Raw genomic sequence first — 22,295 nt, 5'->3', positions numbered from 1 at the left:
AATTTTTATCCAGAGGACTTTTTATCAATATTTACAGTGTTAAAAAAAAAAAAAATCAATAGCAGCCCCATAATTTATCATTGTTTTATTATAGAATTGTATTTATACAAATACAACCATTTAATTCGATGATTTGGAAGAATATTTAATAGAGAAAAACGCTCATTTTAGAAGAAGTGAAAGAAAGAGGAGGACAAATTTTTATATATAAAAATATGGCATGAGATAAAAGCAAATACATGGAATGAGATATAAGCAAAGATAATTATCTCTGAGTGGTAGTATTATAAGTTGCTTTTGTATGTTTTTCTGACATTTTACAAAATGAGCTTATATTACCTTTGTAGTCAGAAAAAGGAGATATGTTTTTAGAAAACCCATTAATTTTTTATAAAATTTTATTTATTTATTTGAGAGAGAGAGATAGAGATAGTGAGAGAGAGCATGAGCATGGAAGAGAGAGAGAAGCGGTCTCCCCACTAAGCAGGGAGCCCCATGTGGGGTTTGATCCCAAGACCGTGGGGTTTTTTTTATAAAATAAATTTTACCCACAATCTACAGTTAATAAATAAATACTTTCTTCTTTTTTTTTTTTAAACATTTTTGGTTTTTCTATTTCTATTTAATTTAAAAAAGAGCATTTCAGTTTCCATACATTTTTGGTAATCTACTTGCTCCAAATAGTATATTTTGGAACATATCCCTCTGGATAGTACATATTTTTATATCAATTTCTTTAGTAATGGATAAAAAATTTTTCTGATGTATCAGTGTCCTATATTTTATTTAAGTGTTCCCTTGTTATTTAATATTCATTTCTGTCCCCAATTTCTGCACTCACAAACATCTTTCTAGGCAGAAGTTTACACATACTTGTTACAGGTTCACCCCACTGGAATGTCTACTGAACATCATTTGTAATTGGTCTTCATCACCACATTTAGTGGTTCTTTCTTTAAATTTGCCTACACAAAACATGTTTGACTTTTATATTTATGAATAATTTGCTGATGTTCCAGATTGACAAATTATGACCACTGGGTCATGGGGCCCATTTTTGAAAAGGCTGTGAGATACAGATAGTGTTTGCTTTTTAAAAAGGGTTTAAAGAAAAACGAAAACAGAGGAATATGTGACAGAGACCAGAAAAGGCCTGAAAAGGCTAAAATACTTACTTTCTTGACTTTTACAGGAAAAAGTTACTGACCCCTGAACCAGAGGCATTAAAGAGAGATTTATTTGCTTGGTCCTTATTCTTGGCATAGTATTTGTATAATTTCGTAAATAAATTGGTGTATTTAAAATCTAATTGGCATATCATATCATGTGTAAATTTGCACAAGGTTATAAGTGTTCTTATCCTTTGTAATAACAGATGTTTTAAGCCATGCAATGTTTTTTAGAAATCCATTCCTATGTGAATAGTTTTTATCCCTTTTCCTTATGTAATCTAAAAATATTACCGTCAAAGAATAAAAAATACAATTTCATAAATAGTAAAAATGTGGTCAGTGTTTTGATATATATTAACTTTCTAATTTTTTAAAAAGATTTTTATCTATTTGTTTGAAAGAGAGGGAGAGAGCACAAGCAAGGGGGGGAGGGAAAAGCAGACTCCCCGCTGAGCAGGAAGCCTAACTGGGCCATATCCCAGGGTCCTGGGATCATGAGCTGAGCCGGAGGCAGATGCTTAACTGACTGAGCCACTGAGGCCCCCCTCTAAATTTTTTTTATTTTTTATTTTTTTAAAGATTTTTATCTATTCATTTGAGAGAGAAAGCTCACGAGCAGAGGGGTGGGGCAGAGGAAGAGGGACAACCTGAACAGGGACCCCTTTTTTGATATATTTTTAAGGGGATGATGGAGAAAGCACAGAGGCTGAGTTCTTACATTCTAATATGCTGTTTTTTGTGTATCATAGACATAAAGAATAAAAAAAAATACCTTTCACTTTCTTCATTCATCAAATTACATAAAACCATTTAATCATTAAAGGTGTCCTCTCTGAACCCTAGACAATTGCCACAGTTTTGTATTATGTTAGCATTATTTGATACATAATGCACAGAAATTGTCATTGAGGACTAACTGTGTGCCAGTTACTGTCCTACACACAGTTTTGAAATTGAACATGAGTTCAATGCCTGACTCCCCCACTGACATTGACTTTTTGGCATCTGATTTCAATTCTCTAAACCTCAGTTTCCTTGTTTGCAAATGAGGATAGCAATAGTATCCTCGTCATAAGACTATGATGAGGACCCCGCAAATTGCTAGTTGATTGAATACTGAACGGATTAATCACCTGCATAAATAAAGAGGATGTATGTCTTTAAATCTTGGCTCTGCTACAGAGTGATGATGGGTAAGTTACTTTGTTACTCTGGGTCTCAGTGTGTATATAAATTAAAGGTAGTAGTGGTACGTGTAGTGGACTGTGGTCCCATGGATGTAAAATTCTTAGAATAATTTCTGGCACATGGGTGCTTAATAAATATTGGCAGCTACCTGGTATCATTTCACTTATCTGTATAGTTTTATTTCTCACTGTATATAGCATTTGTAACTTCATACTCTCATAAAAATATTAAAAAATACAGACATGTGTATTTAGAGAATATGGGAAAACTATTGTTTTTACGCTCTTTCATGTATGCTGGTTTATGGCACTCCCAGGGCTGGAGAAAAGTTGGTTTCTAGAATGTCTTCCTGTGGCACATAACTGTTGTTACTTGTTTTAATTTTGATATATCAGATTTCTAGAACTGCCTCTCAAAACACAATGACATTTAAGTGGCAAAGCCCATGGATCCAGTCAGAGCTGGTGATGTTTAACACGGGAGGGAAAATCATGGGCACATCATTGTCATGGTGAATTCTTTCTCCACCCTTTCCCCCATAAGAAACTCCTTTTTTGCCTTTGAAGCAGCTCTTCCTCTCAGAGAGCACACTGCACACCAAGTGGTCCTATGAGAGGATGGTTGAATTTGCCACAGAGAACTGGGGATGTTTGAAACTACGAAGCAAACAGTTCTTGAATTTATGTATGCAAAAGCATGTTCGTAAAAATAGATGTCTAGACGGCATAAATAGTCACAAAAGATGACAGTCCAACTACATGAAATTAGTTAATTCATGTCCCCATTCACTTCTGAGCTCTCTGTAGAGATCAGGGAAAAGAGAGATTGAATTTTGACTTAAACGAGCACACATTATCTTTTAAGGAAAATGGAAAAATAAGTGTTAATCTTTGCTTTCAGGGAATACGGAGCCATTGATGATGTAGATATTGATCTGCATATTGATGTTAGCTTTCTGGATGTAAGTATCAATTTATACAGTATGATTGATACATTCAAAAACATTTATTGTTTTCCAACAGTATTGTTGGAAAAAATTAAATATTCGTTTCTCATATTATTAGTATATGCTGATTTTGTTAAAGTGATTGTAAAGAAATACAATGACTGGTTGAAGAAACGCATGATATATATATTTTTACATTGGTTCTTTTAATATATTCTGAAATTTATGGGCTCTTATTATAGTACTTCATTATTTCTTAAATTTTCACTTCAATTTTCCTATGTAGAAGGCAAAAATTAAGAATACTTTGACATTCTTCTCCAAACCATTAGGTCTTGAGGTAATTTGTGAGACTTATTGATTTTTGTATTTCTTCAAAGTAAATTAAAAAAAAAAGAAACAGTTTCATTTTGGAAAAAAAAGAAATCAAGAATTCCATAAAATTAATTCATCTTTTAATATATTTGCACAGGAGGAGATTGCTGTGGCTTGGGAAGTGATTCGAACAGAACCTATAATTGTCCGACTACACTGTTCACTTACACAGTATTTAAATGGCCCAGGTTAGTTTTATTTCTGTGTTTATTATTTTGAATATGAATTAGTTGTGCATTGTGCATTCAACAGAATATTCATTTGGTAATCCTGAGCATAATTGCAGCTATCTTGATAATGGTATTTAAATATACTTGCATCCTAACAAAGATGGTTTATTGCCAGTATAACTTTTTTTTTAAGATTTTATTTATTTATTTTACAGTCAGAGAGACAGTAAGAGAGGGAACACAAGCAGGGAGAGTAGGAGCGGGAGAAGCAGGCTTCCTGCCTAGCAGAAAGCCCAATGTGGGGCTCCATCCCAGGACCCTGGGATCATGACCTGAGCCGAAGGCATCTAGACACTCAACCGACTGAGCCACTAAGGCGCCCCTGCCAGTCTAACTTTTGGAAACAGAAACATACAACATTTAGTTGTATAGATTTCAGAAGTTGACAAGTTGCTGTGAAACAAGCAAATAAAACCTAAAAGAGAACTTTGCTTATAGTAGGGGCTCAGAGGGTGTATTTTGGGTTACCCTTAGATTTAATTATTTATGTTTCTGATTCTGGGATTCAGTTTTAATGTTTACTTATCCCACCTTTGATTACTGATGAATTTAGCCTAACTATAAATACAACATATTTCTATTTTTGAAAATGGAAATCTTAGTAATACTTTTGTTTTCCACTATCTTAAAGGATGATTTTGTTATATCTCAAGTGATAGTTTTTACAGCAAAGGACATGATTATTAGATCTTGCCAAGACTTACTGAATTACAGTATTTTCCCCTACCAGATACACATGTGTGTGGGCCCACGTGCACACACACACATACACTGTATCTACTCATTTTGCTCCAGTTGCATACTGCTGAATAACAAACCACCCCTAGACTTAGTGGCTTAAAACCACCACTTACCATCTCTAACTGTTCTTCGAGCTCAGATGAGCAGTTTTTGCTTGGAGTCGCCCATGCCTTTGAAGTCAGATGGTAGGTAGAGCTTATGTCGACTAAAGGCTCTGCTAGGTCTGATGCTCAAGGTGCAGAACTTTGGGGTAGCAGTGGATGTGTGTGTCATCTTGGAGCTCAGCTGCGGCCCCTTAACTTGAGTGTTGACCTTACACATGGCCTTTTCATGTGGCTCGGGTTTCTTGTATCATGGGTACTGGGGTCTGAAAGCAAGTGTTGCAAGAGACAGGCTGTGGATGCCACCTGGAAAAAGGCACAGTGAATCTTCCACTATATTGTATTGTTCAAAGCAGTTGGAAAACCCACCCAGAATCAAGGGATGTGGATATAGATAGCACCTCTTGTAGTCATGGCCATCTTCACACATCCTTTACTGTGATGTTGGCGCATCTTTCTTTAGGCATTTAAGAAACTTATGTCTACTATTAGCTTTTACATGAGAAAAATCCCTGACCTTCCAAGCTGATGAAATACATAGAAAGGGTGCCTGGGTGGCTCAGTTGGTTAATCGACTGCCTTCGGCTGAGGTCATGATCTTAGAGTCCTGGGATCGAGTCCCACATCGGGCTCCCTGCTTAGCAGGGAGTCTGCTTCTCCCGCTGACCTCTCTTCCTCTCATGTTCTCTCTCTCTCATTCACTCTCTCTCTCTCAAATAAATAAAATTTAAAAAAAAAAGAAAAAGAAATACTTAGGAAAATTTCTCATTTTGAAAAAGTTTCTGTTGAGTCACCTCTTTTCTATTTTTGTATAATGATTTCTACTTAAATAATCAACTCTTAATATAAAAGCCTATGATTTAATGCCAGGCAAAGACAACTAGATGTTACATATTTTTATTGTGATTATTTCAAATGTATAGAAATGCAATAAAAAAGAAAAAGAATTACTCAAAATCCCTCTATAGTGAGAAACCTGCAAATAGTTTGGTGTTTCTCTTTTCTGTGCACGCTTGGCTCATTTTCATAAAGTTGACACTGAACTGCGTAGTTTATGCACCTTATTATTATGTCATGAGACTGTTCTCAAGTCATTAAATATTCAGAAATTGAATAAATTTAATATCTGCACAATATTCCAGCTTATAGTTATATGTGTTTTTGCTGTTCCCCCAAATACTGTGCTGTATGGTTAATTATTTTTCTTTCTTTAGGGATTTGATACGTGACCATTTGGTTTTATTCTGTTTGTGGTTAAAAGAAAGAGCAGCTCTTATGTTTGAACTTTTTTTTTTTTTTTAAATTATCAGGGTTAGGAACAAAATTGGGTCAGTTCATTTCTACTCACACTACTCCATCTGTGTGAGATGAGAATGTGGCATGCTTTTATGTAATCTTACCACTGTTACTCATTTTTTAAATATAATCTTGAATTTTAGGCAGAGATTTTCCTTCTCAGTGTCTCTAAAGATTTGCTATATTTGCATGGTTTTGTAAATTTTTTTTGTAAATGTTCTAATAACTATATTCTAATTCACATTTAGATGATTTTATTATTTGGTACACTTTCTTTGGTATTACAACTCATCCATAATTTAGTCCTTCTGTTTTCATTTCTATTGGTTGATTTGCCTACCTAATAGTTTATAAACCAAGGAAACATGAGGATTCTTCTTTTTTTCAAACCTCAGAATGACTCTGATTTTGTGAATGAGACAAACTTGACCAACTATAAGTTTATGGGGTCATAATAGTTCCCCCCCAAAAAGGTAAAAATACTTTAGAAACCTCTGCTAGCTTGTGTCTGACGTGTTTTAATTTTGTTCATTTGTAAGACATCTACTTTGGTGTTGCTTGTGCTTTGTTATGTGTACTTATTGGGCTATTTTTTCCCTCTTTTTCCTTAATATTATTTTTTATGTATATATTTTCAATGGGTACACTTTGGTCTTAATTCACCTCAAGCAAGTTTTATGAAGAATCCAAGGTTGAAACTGACCTAGTTAACATCTGTTTTTGAAAAAATTCATTGCTAGGTTTTGGAAATGTATGAATAATACTTATTTGAGCTATAATATTTGATCAGGGCTAATCTGACAAAATATCTGTAAGTGAACAGGAATGATAAGAATTAAAGAAATACACCTCCTTATCCACTTTAATATTAAAGATAAGGACTATTTTCCTTGTATATGAGGAAATACATTTTAAATAAAAAGACATGATTATTCTTATTATGTATTTTTTCAGAATTGCTCTTGTATAAGCCTAGTTTCTGATTTGAAGGGCAAGGCTGCTTTTGGTTTAATGCGATAAATAACCAACATTATTAAAAATGTTTTTCTGTACAAATCATCTCATCATTGGTACCTGTACATGTATGTGATCAGTGTTAGAATCATTTCCATGTATCTTAAGCATCCCTCACTTACTGCCTTCCCAACCTATGTTATATGAAAGACTAGGAAAAATCGAATAACTTTCATCTTTTTTTAAAACACGAAAATGTTTCTGTAGCACATTCTGTCAAGTTCTTCCTCAGTCTCTTGTCCCTAAAAAATGAACCCTCTTGGGGAATTATTTGGTTATTTTAAGGTAACTTTTAAATAAATTTAGGAAGAATAGATATTTTTATATTCACTTTTCCTTTAAAGGAAGACTTGTTTGTTGTTTTTAGTTTTAGGTATCAGTACTGTTCTGTGTTTTTTGTTTTCTGTTTTTCTGCATGAGGTCAGTATAGCTAAATTTATTCATGAGTACTTGTTTGTTTAATGGGACTTTTATATTCCAGTTTATTTTCTAACTGATCATTAGTTATCAGAAAGCTATTACTTGAGGAAATTTTTATAAAAATTGGGTGCCTGGTGGCTTAGTTGGTTAAGCGTCGGACTCAATTTCCGCTCAGGTCATGGTCTCAGGGTTATGAGATTGATCCCCACATCAGGCTCTGCACTGAGTGTGGAGTCTGCTTAAGATTCTCTCTCTGCCCCTTCTTCCTGCTCACACACATACACACACACACACACACACACACACACACACACACACACACGCTCTCTCACTCTATCTCTCAAAAAAAAATTATACAAATTAATCTAAAACATTTTTAGATTTACAGAAAAATTGCCAAGGTAGTACTCCGTGTCCCCATACACTCTGCATCCAGTTTCACTGATTATTAACATCTTCTGAATACATTCAAGTTAATTAATAGTAATAATTAATTTCATTAATTTAATGATAAGTTTTATCACTTGAATCTTGGAACATTTTTGGAAGTACCATCTTGTTAGCTCTTTTAGTATATTCTATAATTTAGGTCATCCAGATTTTATACTACTAGTTGAGTCAGTGTTTGTAACTTACATTTCCCTAGAAGATTTATCCTTTTGGTAAAATATTGATGTTTATTTTCTAGTCATTCACAGTCTGAATGAGTTTTGGTCTTTGTATCATTTATTTCTAGGAATAATTTATATATCCTGGGTAAATATTTGTGTCTATTATATCTCTTTACTCTCCCTCTCTCTCTCTCTCTCTATGCATCTTATACAGTTTCTTCCAGTAATAATTTCAGTTCTTCTAGTGCATTTTGGATTTTTCTGCATTTTTAAAAAAAACAGGTCCCTTTTGTTTCTCTGCTTCCATCTCCCCAGTTATTTTTTTCCATCTACCTGGGAAGAAATTGTGTCTTCTTAAATCTTCCAAGAGAGCATAGCAAGTTCCACTTTTGTCATCTTTCTCTTAAAAAAAAAAAAAAAAAAATCTGCTGAGTTTCCAAGATGTTAGGATTTTTTTATTCATTTTTGAATTTCTGTAGCCCTAGGTTTGGGACAGGAGGGATTTGAGTGATGTCCACTCATTTCCTCAGTCTGTACCTATGGATTGGAATGCTTTTGGAAAAGGAACTGATTGATGATTCCAGCACCAATTTTCTTTGATGAGTGGAGTGTTTGTGTCCCCGAGTAACAGCCAACCCAGGGAGTGAGGAAATTGAGGGTGCCGGTTTGGTTTCCAATATGGGACATGTGTGGTCTGAGAATGTCCTGTTAACAAGACGGTTTACCACCTCCACCGATCCAGACCACAGCATCTCTTGCCAATTACTTTAATAAGTTCCTGAATGATTTTCCCACTTCTCCCCTTGTTTTCTACAGAGATCTTATGCTGCCACACCTGTGGTCCTTCTCAGATCTCCGCTTCTAAAGTGATACCTTGTTCACTGCTCTGTGGCTCCACTGGTCTCTTTGCTGTTCCTAGAATATTGAGGCACATTTCTCCCTCAGGGGCAGTGCCATTGTGATTTCCCCTGGATAGGACACTTTTTTCTTCTGCCATGCTATCAAGTGCTGGAACATATTTTTCCCATGTAACTTTTACTCCAAGACCCTTTCCCTTCTTTATTTTTCCCCAGAACCTTTACCACCATGTGGTAGTCTATCTGTCTGGTTTTTGTTTGTCTCCTTCCACTAGACCAAGGCTTCATGGGGACAGGGATATTTGTGTATGTGGGGTTTTTTTTGTTTTGTTTTGTTTTTTGCCATTCTATCTATAATGATTGGCACAGTGGACACTCAGATAGATATTCTTTAATAAACCCATGAAGAATGAATGGTGAGTGACTTTTTCAGAGATTATTAAATTCATAAACATCATAGTTATTAGCTTACAGAAATGCATGTACCTGATAAAAATACATGACAGGCCCCCTAGTGAAAGGCAAGTCTCTTATATCTCATCATCCATTGTTTTATTGCAAAAAGAAAAAAAAGAGTGTTTTGTTTATACAAACATGCCTCTTCCACTTACAGAATCATGTACAAACTGTCCTACATATTGCTATTTACACTTACATATTTTTGGCGATTCTTCATCATTATACATATGATAATCTTATATGCACATATGTTATATGTTAGTGTATGGTATCTAATGACCAAGAATGATCTCCAAAATATATATATATATATATATATATATATATATATATGAAGCATAAATAGCAATGTATAGGACTGGTGTATGCTATTTTAAAATATGTATGTGTGTATAAATACGTTTTACATACTATATAATATATAAATGTATAATATATTTATGTATGTGTACATAATGTACTGTATCATATATATTCCTTTTTGGTCTTTTCCCTGGCTGATGGTTAAATTTCAGCTCCACATTTCGACTGATTATTTTTTCCTTTGCAGTGCCCACTGTTGATGTCTTTCAGATTTCTACAAAAGAGCGATTTGGACTGGGACATCAGCTGAAAAAGTAAGTTTCCCAAGGGAAAAAAAAATAAATTTCTTTGAAAAAGAATTGATTTCTCATTTTGCTCACTCCTTTCCCCTGTTTCTTATCAAAAGAGCTTTTTGAAGTGAGAGCCTCGGGAGAGGAACTCATCTGAGGCTAAGAGCTGCATCAGTAGTGTAGCGGGCAGAGCTCCCCACTTGAAGCAGCCGCCGTCCTTGTTTGCCTGCCCAGGTCCAGTCTCTTCCCTCCCTGCCCTTGCCTATGGAGATTGATCTGTGTGGGTGCAGGTTCTAATGTGTCGCTGTGGCTATAGGTGACCAACAGAGGAGGAAACAGTGTAAGAAGGGAGTATTTACTGCCTTTGATTTCCACCCTAAGAGGTCACCTTGAGTTGACTAGCCCTTCAAATGAAGCTTTCTTCTCTGCTCTAGGCCATAGCCTATGCATAACTCTCTTTCTTACTGGGTTCCATTACAGTTTACCTCTGCTTGTTCTTGGGGCCTAGAGGTGGTAACAGTCAACAACCACTGGCCCTGCCTGACTGCACTGTGCTTAGCTCCTCTGCTTACACTCTTAAAATGATCATTCCTTTTTTAAATAAACCCTTTATTTCCTCTTTAGACCTTGTCTAATGCAATGAATTAATTTATATTTTATGAGCATAAAATTACTCCAGTCAAAATGACTTTTAAAACATGGTAGCGTATAGTTAAAATTAAATTTAGTAAATCCTATACTATATACATCAGCTATAAAAATTTGTATTACTGGGACTTCTGGGTGGCTCAGTCGGCTAAGTGTCTGCCTTCGTCTCAGGTCACGATCCCGGGGTCCTGAGATTGAGTCCTGCATCGGGCTCCCTGCTCAGCAGGGAGCCTGCTTCTCCCTCTGCCTGCTGCTCCCCCTGCTTGTGCTCTCTCTCTCTGTCTCACAAATAAATAAATAAAATCTTAAAAAAAAAAAAAAAGAATTTGTATTACTGGAGAATTCCTAAAGGATTATTTATCCTTATGAATATACAAATTTTACTTCAATTTAAATTTATCATTAGATTATTATATATTTAAACACATGGTTTACACCCTCCACGATGATTCAGTTCATGCATTCACCTGTATTTTAATGAATTTAAATTAGGCATCAGACATTAGTCTTTATTGAGCAATGTTCTAAGAGAAAGTACTTTGAAATTTTTATTTCATTTACTACATAGAGAATGTATTGCGGTCATTTTACTTGAGATTATTGATGTAAGAGAAAGCTTGTGTGTGTTATAAAGGGTTGTACATATTATGGAGCTCTAGAATTGTCTTAAGTTTTTATGACTTGACATTGTGCAAATGTGAGTTATAGGTGGATCACATTTGAAAGGAAATTAAGATACGGGAGTATTCTTGCAAATTCCCAGTGTTGGGTTTAAATATGAATATATAAAAATTAGATAATAAACCCTTAATGTTCTGAATTGCACATCTCTAAAACTAAATTTACAACATATGTTTAGCACATTGTAGAATGCCATGTGGCTTCTTTATAAGCACTTAAAATTTTTCTTATTTTTCTGCACTAGGATTAAGTGTGCTTTTCCAGTGGAATTGCCCCCCATTAACCCTCAGTTTGTTCAAGAGTGCCTTTCTAGCCGTGATGTATTTTCCTAACAATTCTCTAACCAGTGTTGCACTTTAAACTTTAATCATGCAAAAAAATTCTAGTTTTGATTTTTGTTTACACAGCTAATATTTGCAGAGGGGAAGTAAATTTTTTTTTTTTTTTCCAGGACAGATACTCAGTCTAGAAGTTTTCAGGTTATCTGCCAGCCCCTTACTTTAGTCTCTTTTAACATTTGCCTTTTTCTCACATCAAAGTAGTCTAATTTTTTTTTTAACATTTTAATTTATTTATTTGACAGAGAGAGTGAGAAAGCACAAGCAGGGGAAGTAGCAGAAGGGGTGGGAGAAGCAGGCTCCCCGCTGAGCAGGAAGCCCTAGACGGGACTTGATCCCGGGATCTGGGATCATGACCTGAGCCGAAGGCAGATGGCTAACCGACTGTAGCTACCCAGGCACCCCTCTAATTTTACTTTTCAAACATAATAAATTATACAAGACATAGGACATAAGCGAACCTACGATCTTTAGTGAATATACTGCTGTATTCTCTGTATTTTTCAATGAAGATGACAGAGACGATGTCCATGGCAGAACCTGCAGGGGGACCTGCTCAAGAGACAGTTTGCATTTGATTCTTTTGATTCTCTTCACCCCTAAGTCATTTCTGAACCATCTCTTTTCGCCAGGTGAACTATGACGGGGAACTGCACAAGCACCCCCAGCTTGAGGCTGATTTGTCGGCAGTGAGAGAGATATACGGGCCGCACGCAGTTTCTCTCAGGTAAATCAATATCTCTCTGGAATAAAAATTAAAATGATTTGGTAAGTCATTGGGAATTTTCTGTTAAGCAATTTAAGTGGAAATATTCTTGGGCTTAGCTATATTTGAAATTTTTTGAGTCATTCTGCTGTGTTTTTCCTTAGGCAAAATGGTGTATCTCTGGCTGTGTCAATTTTTTTGGTTTTGTTTTTGGTACATGTGGTTTAAGAGTACATTGATGCATGAAAGAAATTAGTTATTTTGGAGAGTTAGTTTGATAAAATATCAGTCTTAAGTAGTGTCGTAATCAATTCCTTAATACACTTGGCTAGCTGGGCCCATGCAGTCAGTCATAAATCATGGACACATCGTGTGAACAATGAAAGTAAATAATGCATAACCACTGGTCTCCAGATCACATTGGGATGTGATTTGACCCCCAAAAAAGAAAGGGAACAAAAGACATAAATTTGCAGTGTTTGTTTGATTGATACTGTATTTTATCTTGCAGTCACTTCATATATAATTTGGTGTTAAATTTAAAGACCATTCTGTATCATTTTTAATTATTCAGAAAACCCCAGTATCCTTACCTACCATTTTCTCTCCTTAATTTAAAAAAGATACTCTTTCCTGTCACTATCCTCGTCTCCCTCCATGAGTCCGATCTGATTATTTCAGATTCTTTTTCTTTGCCTAAAGGGCAGCCTCCACGTTGCCTTGGAATTCCAGACCCCAACCCCAGCCTGACATCGGTTCCCGCCTCATCCACCCAAACCACAACTGTCCCCTTTCTCCAGACGCGCTCTGTTCTCTCTTGACTTTGGGCGTTTGCACAAGCTGTTTGCTTACCAGTGAGGGCTTCACTCATAACCCCGTTGGTGTCTTTATTCAAGCCAAAGTCCAAAGGCCAGCTTCTCCAGCGCCGCCTCTGAATTTCCAGTGCAGACTGGTGGTTCTGCCCTCAGACTCCCATCGCATTTGGCTTTCACCTCATTGGTTATGCTTCTCAACTTCTCCTGTCTTATCATTATTGGTTTAGTTCTCCCCATCTAGACCCTAAATTCTGTGAATGCAGGGACCGTGTGCTTTTTTGTCGGTTTGCTTTATTTTGTTCTGTTTTGGTTTTTTATCATGCTTATATTTTGGTACTTAATACAGCACAGGGAGTATATGAAATATGGGCTGATGGATTCTGGATCGTTTATAGTGGCATCCATGAAAGATGTTCACATTATCTGGTTACTTTCTCTTCCATGGACGTTCTTCAGAGAGCCAACCAATCTAGATTTTCAGAGATTTTCAGAGAGCCAACAAATATTTAAAGTTGGGAAATACAATACAGCTATAATTGATCATTATCAACGGTTTCATTTTAACTTCAGAAACAAACTCACCACCACCTGCCCCCTCAGTAATTTGGGGCTAGAGACACAGATCTTGTCTGTCCTACTCATGGTGCTCTGGTGGGCTGCTGTGGACTGAGAGTGATTGGGATTATACTTGGAAAAGCAAATCTTTGCAATTTTCAAGGTTTTAGCAGATTGGCTGCAATTATTTCTCAGTTGATCTCTACTGTGGCTCCTGGGTAGAGGATATGGTATTCAATAAGTGTGTTAGAATGAATAAATGAAGAAGGCAGTAGGGACTTATCCATAAGTGGTCCAAAACAATGATTAATTTTTTAACTTGAGACAAAATTTGTTTGACCACTTGAAACTTTGATCACAGTAATTTAATCCCCTCCCCTGCTTTAAAAAAAAAAAAGACTGGGATAAAGTTAATCATATAATATAGTAAGTTCAATTTCTTTTAATTTGCACTACCTATTGTTTTGGGGATTGACTTAGCACATGTTGATTGCTTTTATAAGCATTTATAAGGATTTTTCTTAAACACATATTTCCATGTTAAGCTGTAATTACATTGCCATATATATATATATATATATATATATATGCAATTTTTTTGTTTCTTCAGCAAGAATTTAAGTACCAGTGATCATCTCTATTAGTGTTTTCCATTATTAATAAAATTATTGATAATTTATCTCCTCTTAAAATTAGATAAATATTTGTAAGTTCATTCAACTGAAATATTGAAAGTCATAAATGGCTTTGATTTTTTTTCTCCTTTCCTATTTCACTTATAAGTTTTGATTCACTTTAAATCTTTTTGAATATGAGCCATGTTCTTGCCTGCTCTAGACTTTCTATAGCTACAGAGGATGTTTCCAGAATAAAGAATCTCCCAGAGGCCTCATGATGTGAAGTATGAATCACAGTAAGACTAGTCTGATTTACTTGAAATAAATACAAATGAATTTACTGTCTAGTATCAAATACTGAAGCTTGGGCACATGGCAAGAGAAGTAGTTAGGCAGAAGGTCTTGGACTCTTCTTCCTTACAAAGTTATAAGCCTGTTGAAAACAGACTGTTGTAATTAGCTGTTCTTTTACTTAATTGAAGTTTATAAGAACTTAATGGAGTTTGAAGAACAAAAGTACCTCAATATGCATAGTAGGCTATTTGGTGTCTTTTTTTTTTTTTTTAATGTGATGTCTAATGAGAAGGGCAGCTAACCACATCTAAGTTCTCTGTAAGAGATGAAAATAATTGGCATTGCCCCACTTGAGACAGAACCTCTTAAAGTAGGTTGAAGGAGGAGATAGAAATGGGGACTTATGGCCAGTTCATTACTGAAGGAGGTAATTTCAGCTCTATGTGGCCATATCATTCAAAAGCAGAATCCTGGCTGTGTTGAGCCATACTTATAAACACTGATGAGAATTCCAGTTCATACGCTTTTGTATTGAAGTGAGTTAGGTATCTGGAGAAACAGGATAAACTATCAGTTTATCAGTCTGAATGAACATGTCTCGCCTTGAATCATGCAGCAAAGTGAGGGTGTTTTATGTGTTTCATTATAAATTTTCTCCTCTAGTCATTACTTTAAAAAAAAATGATCAGTGCCATCTGAAAACAATTTGAGGTTAATAGTTTTAGAAAGGTGTGGGGAATTATAAGTCACAAAATTCTCACGTGGTCAGGAATGAAATGATTCTGACAGTTTGCTTGTAGTATTTCAAACGTCTAGCCCATGTGAAATAACCTTTGCTTTATGATCATACCACCTTCTGTTTTAAAAGTCAAAGCTACTGAGTAATATTCTAGCCTTTTTATGGTGACTAAGGCTTAATGAAGGTTGGAAGTTTGCAAGATTGTAAGTCTTTTGTACTTGTTAAAAAGATTTTATTTATTTGAGAGAGAGAGTGAGAGAGAGAAAGGGTGTGCATGCGCACGTGAGTAGGGGGGAGGGGCAGAGGGAGTGGGAGAAACAGACTCCCTGCTTAGCATGGGGGCTTGATTCCCAGACTCTGGGTTCATGACCTGAGTCAAAGGCAGATGCTTAACCAACTGAGCCACCCAGGCACCCCATCTTTTGCATTTTGATCACCTTTTATGGATGGACAATTGTAATAGGGCCTTTTGGAGTGTATGTTCTGGAGGATAGGGAATACTGAGGAGTTTTTAAGGTTGAGGAGGTTATGCTACTATATTCAGGCCCCCATACTTCCTTGAGAGAGGGAAGAGGGGAGAGAAAGATAAAGAAAGGAGAGGAGAGGGGAGGGAAGGGGAAAAAAGCCACACAAATCAGGATTTCTGCATTTCCATTTGTGGTGACCAGTAGGCTTACTTACAGATCTTCTGGTTCCTGCCTTCTGGTATTTGGCAGCATTTTATTTCCCTGCCCCTTTTAATGTGATGAGTGGACACAGCTACCTCTGGCCAGTGAAATGTGAGCGTGAGCTCTGGTGCAGGAGCTCCCGTTTCCCCCGGACTCTGTCACTCCGGGCCCCTGAGTGACCACAGTGAGTAGCAACTCCCCTTCCTCCCTCCAAGTCCATGGTAAACGTGTAGCGTTACGGAGATACAAATCTTTCTTGTGTGTTCAACCACTGAGAGTTGAAGAAGTTTGTCACTGCAACATAATTTAACCTACGTTGAAGTACGTCATTCCTCAAAAGTTCTGGTGTTGGATATTTGTAGTGTTCTTTCCAGCTATGGATTCTCCCACTCCTGCTTCTGGAGCCTCCAGAATAATGGTCTGACTGAAAACCAGGAAGCACCTAGAAGAAAGAAAGGGGGGGGGAGAGTATTTTCTGAAAATACTGGCTCATAACCTAGGCGAAAGCGTCAGAATGTCAGATCCCAGACAGTCACCCCTATTCCCAACGCCTTTAATTTCCTGAAGCCAAACCAAGGATTTGTCAGCGGAGGGGGAATTGTAGCAACTGTATCTCTTATACAGTGTAATTTTTATCTCGGCTTCCTTTTTTTATCTGGATCTAGTTTTTAAATTCTTCTCAGTCCTGTTGCCTTTTAGAGAAACTTCAGAGCACTTTGGATACAGTCTTGCAAATGCTTTAATCTACCAAGGTTTATTTCTGACTACTGAGTTTGCATATTTCTTGGCCCATTCACAAACATCTCTCCCACACTGAGCAAAAAACACACATTGAGTAGGCATGCACAGACAGGGAATGCTGTGGAGTTTCAGATGTCATAGAAGGTGTGTGTTTCCTCACAAAATCTATTTCTTCTCAAAATGTAACTGACCAGTCACTGAATGCGAGAAATAACTAAATAGCAATAATTTTATTTCCCAAGAACCTGTGGTAGAATTTCATGTATGTGTGTATAATGTTTAATTTCCTTGACAGTTAATAAGGGAAGGCTAGATATCTAATAATGTTTTTATAACCAGCACAATCACTGCTAATTCTGATCAGGTGGTGTTATAAAACATCACGACAGTATAATGAATAAGCTGTAGTTTTATAGAGCAAGGAGGACCAGCAGGGATGGTCTAACATTTACTATATTGTGAACAAGGATGTTGTGTCTCCCTAATGAGCGTGTTATCTTGATTAGTTCCATTAAAAGTTAGGAGAAAAAATTGCCAAGAATTCTAATACATGGTGCCCTCAAAAATACACGTTCGTAGAAAAATACATTTCATACGTATGTTCTTAAATGAACTAGGTTACGTATAAATATCCAAAATCAAATGACCAGATTTCAAGATGCATTAATTCAAAGAGTAGCTCACATGTCTGGAGAAAAATTTGTGAAGCGATCTTTTCTCAGTTCCAGGGTGTAACAACTACATCAGATCATTTCTATGTTGTTCTCCTTATCTTGAAAAAGCATTCAGGTTCAGTTTGATGCAATCTTTTCACAGTGAATAAATATAGGCAGTGCATGAAATTATTTTGAGTTATTACAAACCTGATACAGCATTCAGGACACAATCAGATATCTGGCTTCACAATTCAAGTTGCATTCATATTTCAGGCTTTTGACTTGATTCTGCATTTGCTATTCATGAGATCCAGGGCAACTGAAAGTTATTCAGATATAGAAGCAATCCTGATGACTGGGTCACTGCATCTGGACAAACTGTAATCACGCTTTGTAATCTCGCAGTGGGAAATGTGAAATTACGGGCATTATATAAAAAGGGCATCACAACGGAAATTGGTTTGCATATACGCAGCGCTGTTGTGAATTCTTTGAAGTGTGGCATAAAAACAAAAAGTGTAACTATTTACAGATCTACACCTGCAGAATCCAGTTAATTGCAAACCTTTAATGCCTCTGCCTCCTTAAAATTCTGTTTGTGTTCTGTCTTTGTGCTCTGCTGTGGCGGGGAAGAGCACTTATAAACCTTAATTTCCTTCTTTCTGTTGTTGTTGAAATAAATTGACGGTGTTAGAAATTGGGAAAACACTAACCACAAAAATGTTGAAGAAATCATATAAAGAAGACTTAAAAATTCTCATATTAAACTTTTTAAAAGAATACATGTCATTTTAAAAGAATACATTCTGATCATAACTTTATAATAAATTCTGCTGAAGTGGTCTGGAGATCTCTGAAGAAAATAGCTGTGGGTAAGGTTCTTACTGATTTTTCTTGTCTCTGATTCCCTTCTTTCTGCCTCTGATTGCATCACACTCTGGCTATTGTAACTAAATCCAAACCTGAGTTATTCTCCCTTGGGAAACTGGCAGTGACTGACCAGAGCAAACGAACACCTGGTGATGATGACAATGTGGGGAGTTGTCACTGTGATAACCTGGCTGGTGTGATTAGAAATGGTTATAACCTTTTAAAATAGTAATTAGATGACATATATCAAGACTCCCAAATATAATTATATTATTTATTTTGTGCAGTAATTCTAGAAATTATTCTTTAAGAAGACAGATGCACATAAATTTTTATCCAGAGGACTTTTTATCAATATTTACAGTGTTAAAAAAAAAAAAAATCAATAGCAGCCCCATAATTTATCATTGTTTTATTATAGAATTGTATTTATACAAATACAACCATTTAATTCGATGATTTGGAAGAATATTTAATAGAGAAAAACGCTCATTTTAGAAGAAGTGAAAGAAAGAGGAGGACAAATTTTTATATATAAAAATATGGCATGAGATAAAAGCAAATACATGGAATGAGATATAAGCAAAGATAATTATCTCTGAGTGGTAGTATTATAAGTTGCTTTTGTATGTTTTTCTGACATTTTACAAAATGAGCTTATATTACCTTTGTAGTCAGAAAAAGGAGATATGTTTTTAGAAAACCCATTAATTTTTTATAAAATTTTATTTATTTATTTGAGAGAGAGAGATAGAGATAGTGAGAGAGAGCATGAGCATGGAAGAGAGAGAGAAGCGGTCTCCCCACTAAGCAGGGAGCCCCATGTGGGGTTTGATCCCAAGACCGTGGGGTTTTTTTTATAAAATAAATTTTACCCACAATCTACAGTTAATAAATAAATACTTTCTTCTTCTTTTTTTTTAAACATTTTTGGTTTTTCTATTTCTATTTAATTTAAAAAAGAGCATTTCAGTTTCCATACATTTTTGGTAATCTACTTGCTCCAAATAGTATATTTTGGAACATATCCCTCTGGATAGTACATATTTTTATATCAATTTCTTTAGTAATGGATAAAAAATTTTTCTGATGTATCAGTGTCCTATATTTTATTTAAGTGTTCCCTTGTTATTTAATATTCATTTCTGTCCCCAATTTCTGCACTCACAAACATCTTTCTAGGCAGAAGTTTACACATACTTGTTACAGGTTCACCCCACTGGAATGTCTACTGAACATCATTTGTAATTGGTCTTCATCACCACATTTAGTGGTTCTTTCTTTAAATTTGCCTACACAAAACATGTTTGACTTTTATATTTATGAATAATTTGCTGATGTTCCAGATTGACAAATTATGACCACTGGGTCATGGGGCCCATTTTTGAAAAGGCTGTGAGATACAGATAGTGTTTGCTTTTTAAAAAGGGTTTAAAGAAAAACGAAAACAGAGGAATATGTGACAGAGACCAGAAAAGGCCTGAAAAGGCTAAAATACTTACTTTCTTGACTTTTACAGGAAAAAGTTACTGACCCCTGAACCAGAGGCATTAAAGAGAGATTTATTTGCTTGGTCCTTATTCTTGGCATAGTATTTGTATAATTTCGTAAATAAATTGGTGTATTTAAAATCTAATTGGCATATCATATCATGTGTAAATTTGCACAAGGTTATAAGTGTTCTTATCCTTTGTAATAACAGATGTTTTAAGCCATGCAATGTTTTTTAGAAATCCATTCCTATGTGAATAGTTTTTATCCCTTTTCCTTATGTAATCTAAAAATATTACCGTCAAAGAATAAAAAATACAATTTCATAAATAGTAAAAATGTGGTCAGTGTTTTGATATATATTAACTTTCTAATTTTTTAAAAAGATTTTTATCTATTTGTTTGAAAGAGAGGGAGAGAGCACAAGCAAGGGGGGGAGGGAAAAGCAGACTCCCCGCTGAGCAGGAAGCCTAACTGGGCCATATCCCAGGGTCCTGGGATCATGAGCTGAGCCGGAGGCAGATGCTTAACTGACTGAGCCACTGAGGCCCCCCTCTAAATTTTTTTTATTTTTTATTTTTTTAAAGATTTTTATCTATTCATTTGAGAGAGAAAGCTCACGAGCAGAGGGGTGGGGCAGAGGAAGAGGGACAACCTGAACAGGGACCCCTTTTTTGATATATTTTTAAGGGGATGATGGAGAAAGCACAGAGGCTGAGTTCTTACATTCTAATATGCTGTTTTTTGTGTATCATAGACATAAAGAATAAAAAAAAATACCTTTCACTTTCTTCATTCATCAAATTACATAAAACCATTTAATCATTAAAGGTGTCCTCTCTGAACCCTAGACAATTGCCACAGTTTTGTATTATGTTAGCATTATTTGATACATAATGCACAGAAATTGTCATTGAGGACTAACTGTGTGCCAGTTACTGTCCTACACACAGTTTTGAAATTGAACATGAGTTCAATGCCTGACTCCCCCACTGACATTGACTTTTTGGCATCTGATTTCAATTCTCTAAACCTCAGTTTCCTTGTTTGCAAATGAGGATAGCAATAGTATCCTCGTCATAAGACTATGATGAGGACCCCGCAAATTGCTAGTTGATTGAATACTGAACGGATTAATCACCTGCATAAATAAAGAGGATGTATGTCTTTAAATCTTGGCTCTGCTACAGAGTGATGATGGGTAAGTTACTTTGTTACTCTGGGTCTCAGTGTGTATATAAATTAAAGGTAGTAGTGGTACGTGTAGTGGACTGTGGTCCCATGGATGTAAAATTCTTAGAATAATTTCTGGCACATGGGTGCTTAATAAATATTGGCAGCTACCTGGTATCATTTCACTTATCTGTATAGTTTTATTTCTCACTGTATATAGCATTTGTAACTTCATACTCTCATAAAAATATTAAAAAATACAGACATGTGTATTTAGAGAATATGGGAAAACTATTGTTTTTACGCTCTTTCATGTATGCTGGTTTATGGCACTCCCAGGGCTGGAGAAAAGTTGGTTTCTAGAATGTCTTCCTGTGGCACATAACTGTTGTTACTTGTTTTAATTTTGATATATCAGATTTCTAGAACTGCCTCTCAAAACACAATGACATTTAAGTGGCAAAGCCCATGGATCCAGTCAGAGCTGGTGATGTTTAACACGGGAGGGAAAATCATGGGCACATCATTGTCATGGTGAATTCTTTCTCCACCCTTTCCCCCATAAGAAACTCCTTTTTTGCCTTTGAAGCAGCTCTTCCTCTCAGAGAGCACACTGCACACCAAGTGGTCCTATGAGAGGATGGTTGAATTTGCCACAGAGAACTGGGGATGTTTGAAACTACGAAGCAAACAGTTCTTGAATTTATGTATGCAAAAGCATGTTCGTAAAAATAGATGTCTAGACGGCATAAATAGTCACAAAAGATGACAGTCCAACTACATGAAATTAGTTAATTCATGTCCCCATTCACTTCTGAGCTCTCTGTAGAGATCAGGGAAAAGAGAGATTGAATTTTGACTTAAACGAGCACACATTATCTTTTAAGGAAAATGGAAAAATTAGTGTTAATCTTTGCTTTCAGGGAATACGGAGCCATTGATGATGTAGATATTGATCTGCATATTGATGTTAGCTTTCTGGATGTAAGTATCAATTTATACAGTATGATTGATACATTCAAAAACATTTATTGTTTTCCAACAGTATTGTTGGAAAAAATTAAATATTCGTTTCTCATATTATTAGTATATGCTGATTTTGTTAAAGTGATTGTAAAGAAATACAATGACTGGTTGAAGAAACGCATGATATATATATTTTTACATTGGTTCTTTTAATATATTCTGAAATTTATGGGCTCTTATTATAGTACTTCATTATTTCTTAAATTTTCACTTCAATTTTCCTATGTAGAAGGCAAAAATTAAGAATACTTTGACATTCTTCTCCAAACCATTA

The 22,295-nt window shown here is 35.6% G+C and overlaps 1 protein-coding gene across 2 annotated transcripts in view; it reads left to right on the top strand.

Moving 5' to 3' along the window:
* Positions 1–22,295, top strand: part of LOC111140944 (poly(ADP-ribose) polymerase family member 8) — a 199,040-nt gene that overhangs the window by 111,635 nt on the left and 65,110 nt on the right. For both annotated transcript variants that reach the window (XM_022493215.1, XM_022493214.1), the window contains exons 9-11: positions 3,261–3,321; positions 3,779–3,869; positions 9,961–10,027. In XM_022493215.1, coding sequence (XP_022348923.1) covers positions 3,261–3,321; positions 3,779–3,869; positions 9,961–10,027 — 219 coding nt within the window. The remainder of the gene's footprint in view (positions 1–3,260; positions 3,322–3,778; positions 3,870–9,960; positions 10,028–22,295) is intronic.

The sequence above is a fragment of the Enhydra lutris genome, unplaced genomic scaffold (genome assembly GCF_002288905.1).
Source record: "Enhydra lutris kenyoni isolate GAN:26980312 unplaced genomic scaffold, ASM228890v2 scaffoldscaffold5, whole genome shotgun sequence".
NCBI classification, from domain to species: domain Eukaryota; kingdom Metazoa; phylum Chordata; class Mammalia; order Carnivora; family Mustelidae; genus Enhydra; species Enhydra lutris.
This window is presented reverse-complemented; position numbering and strand designations above follow the sequence as displayed.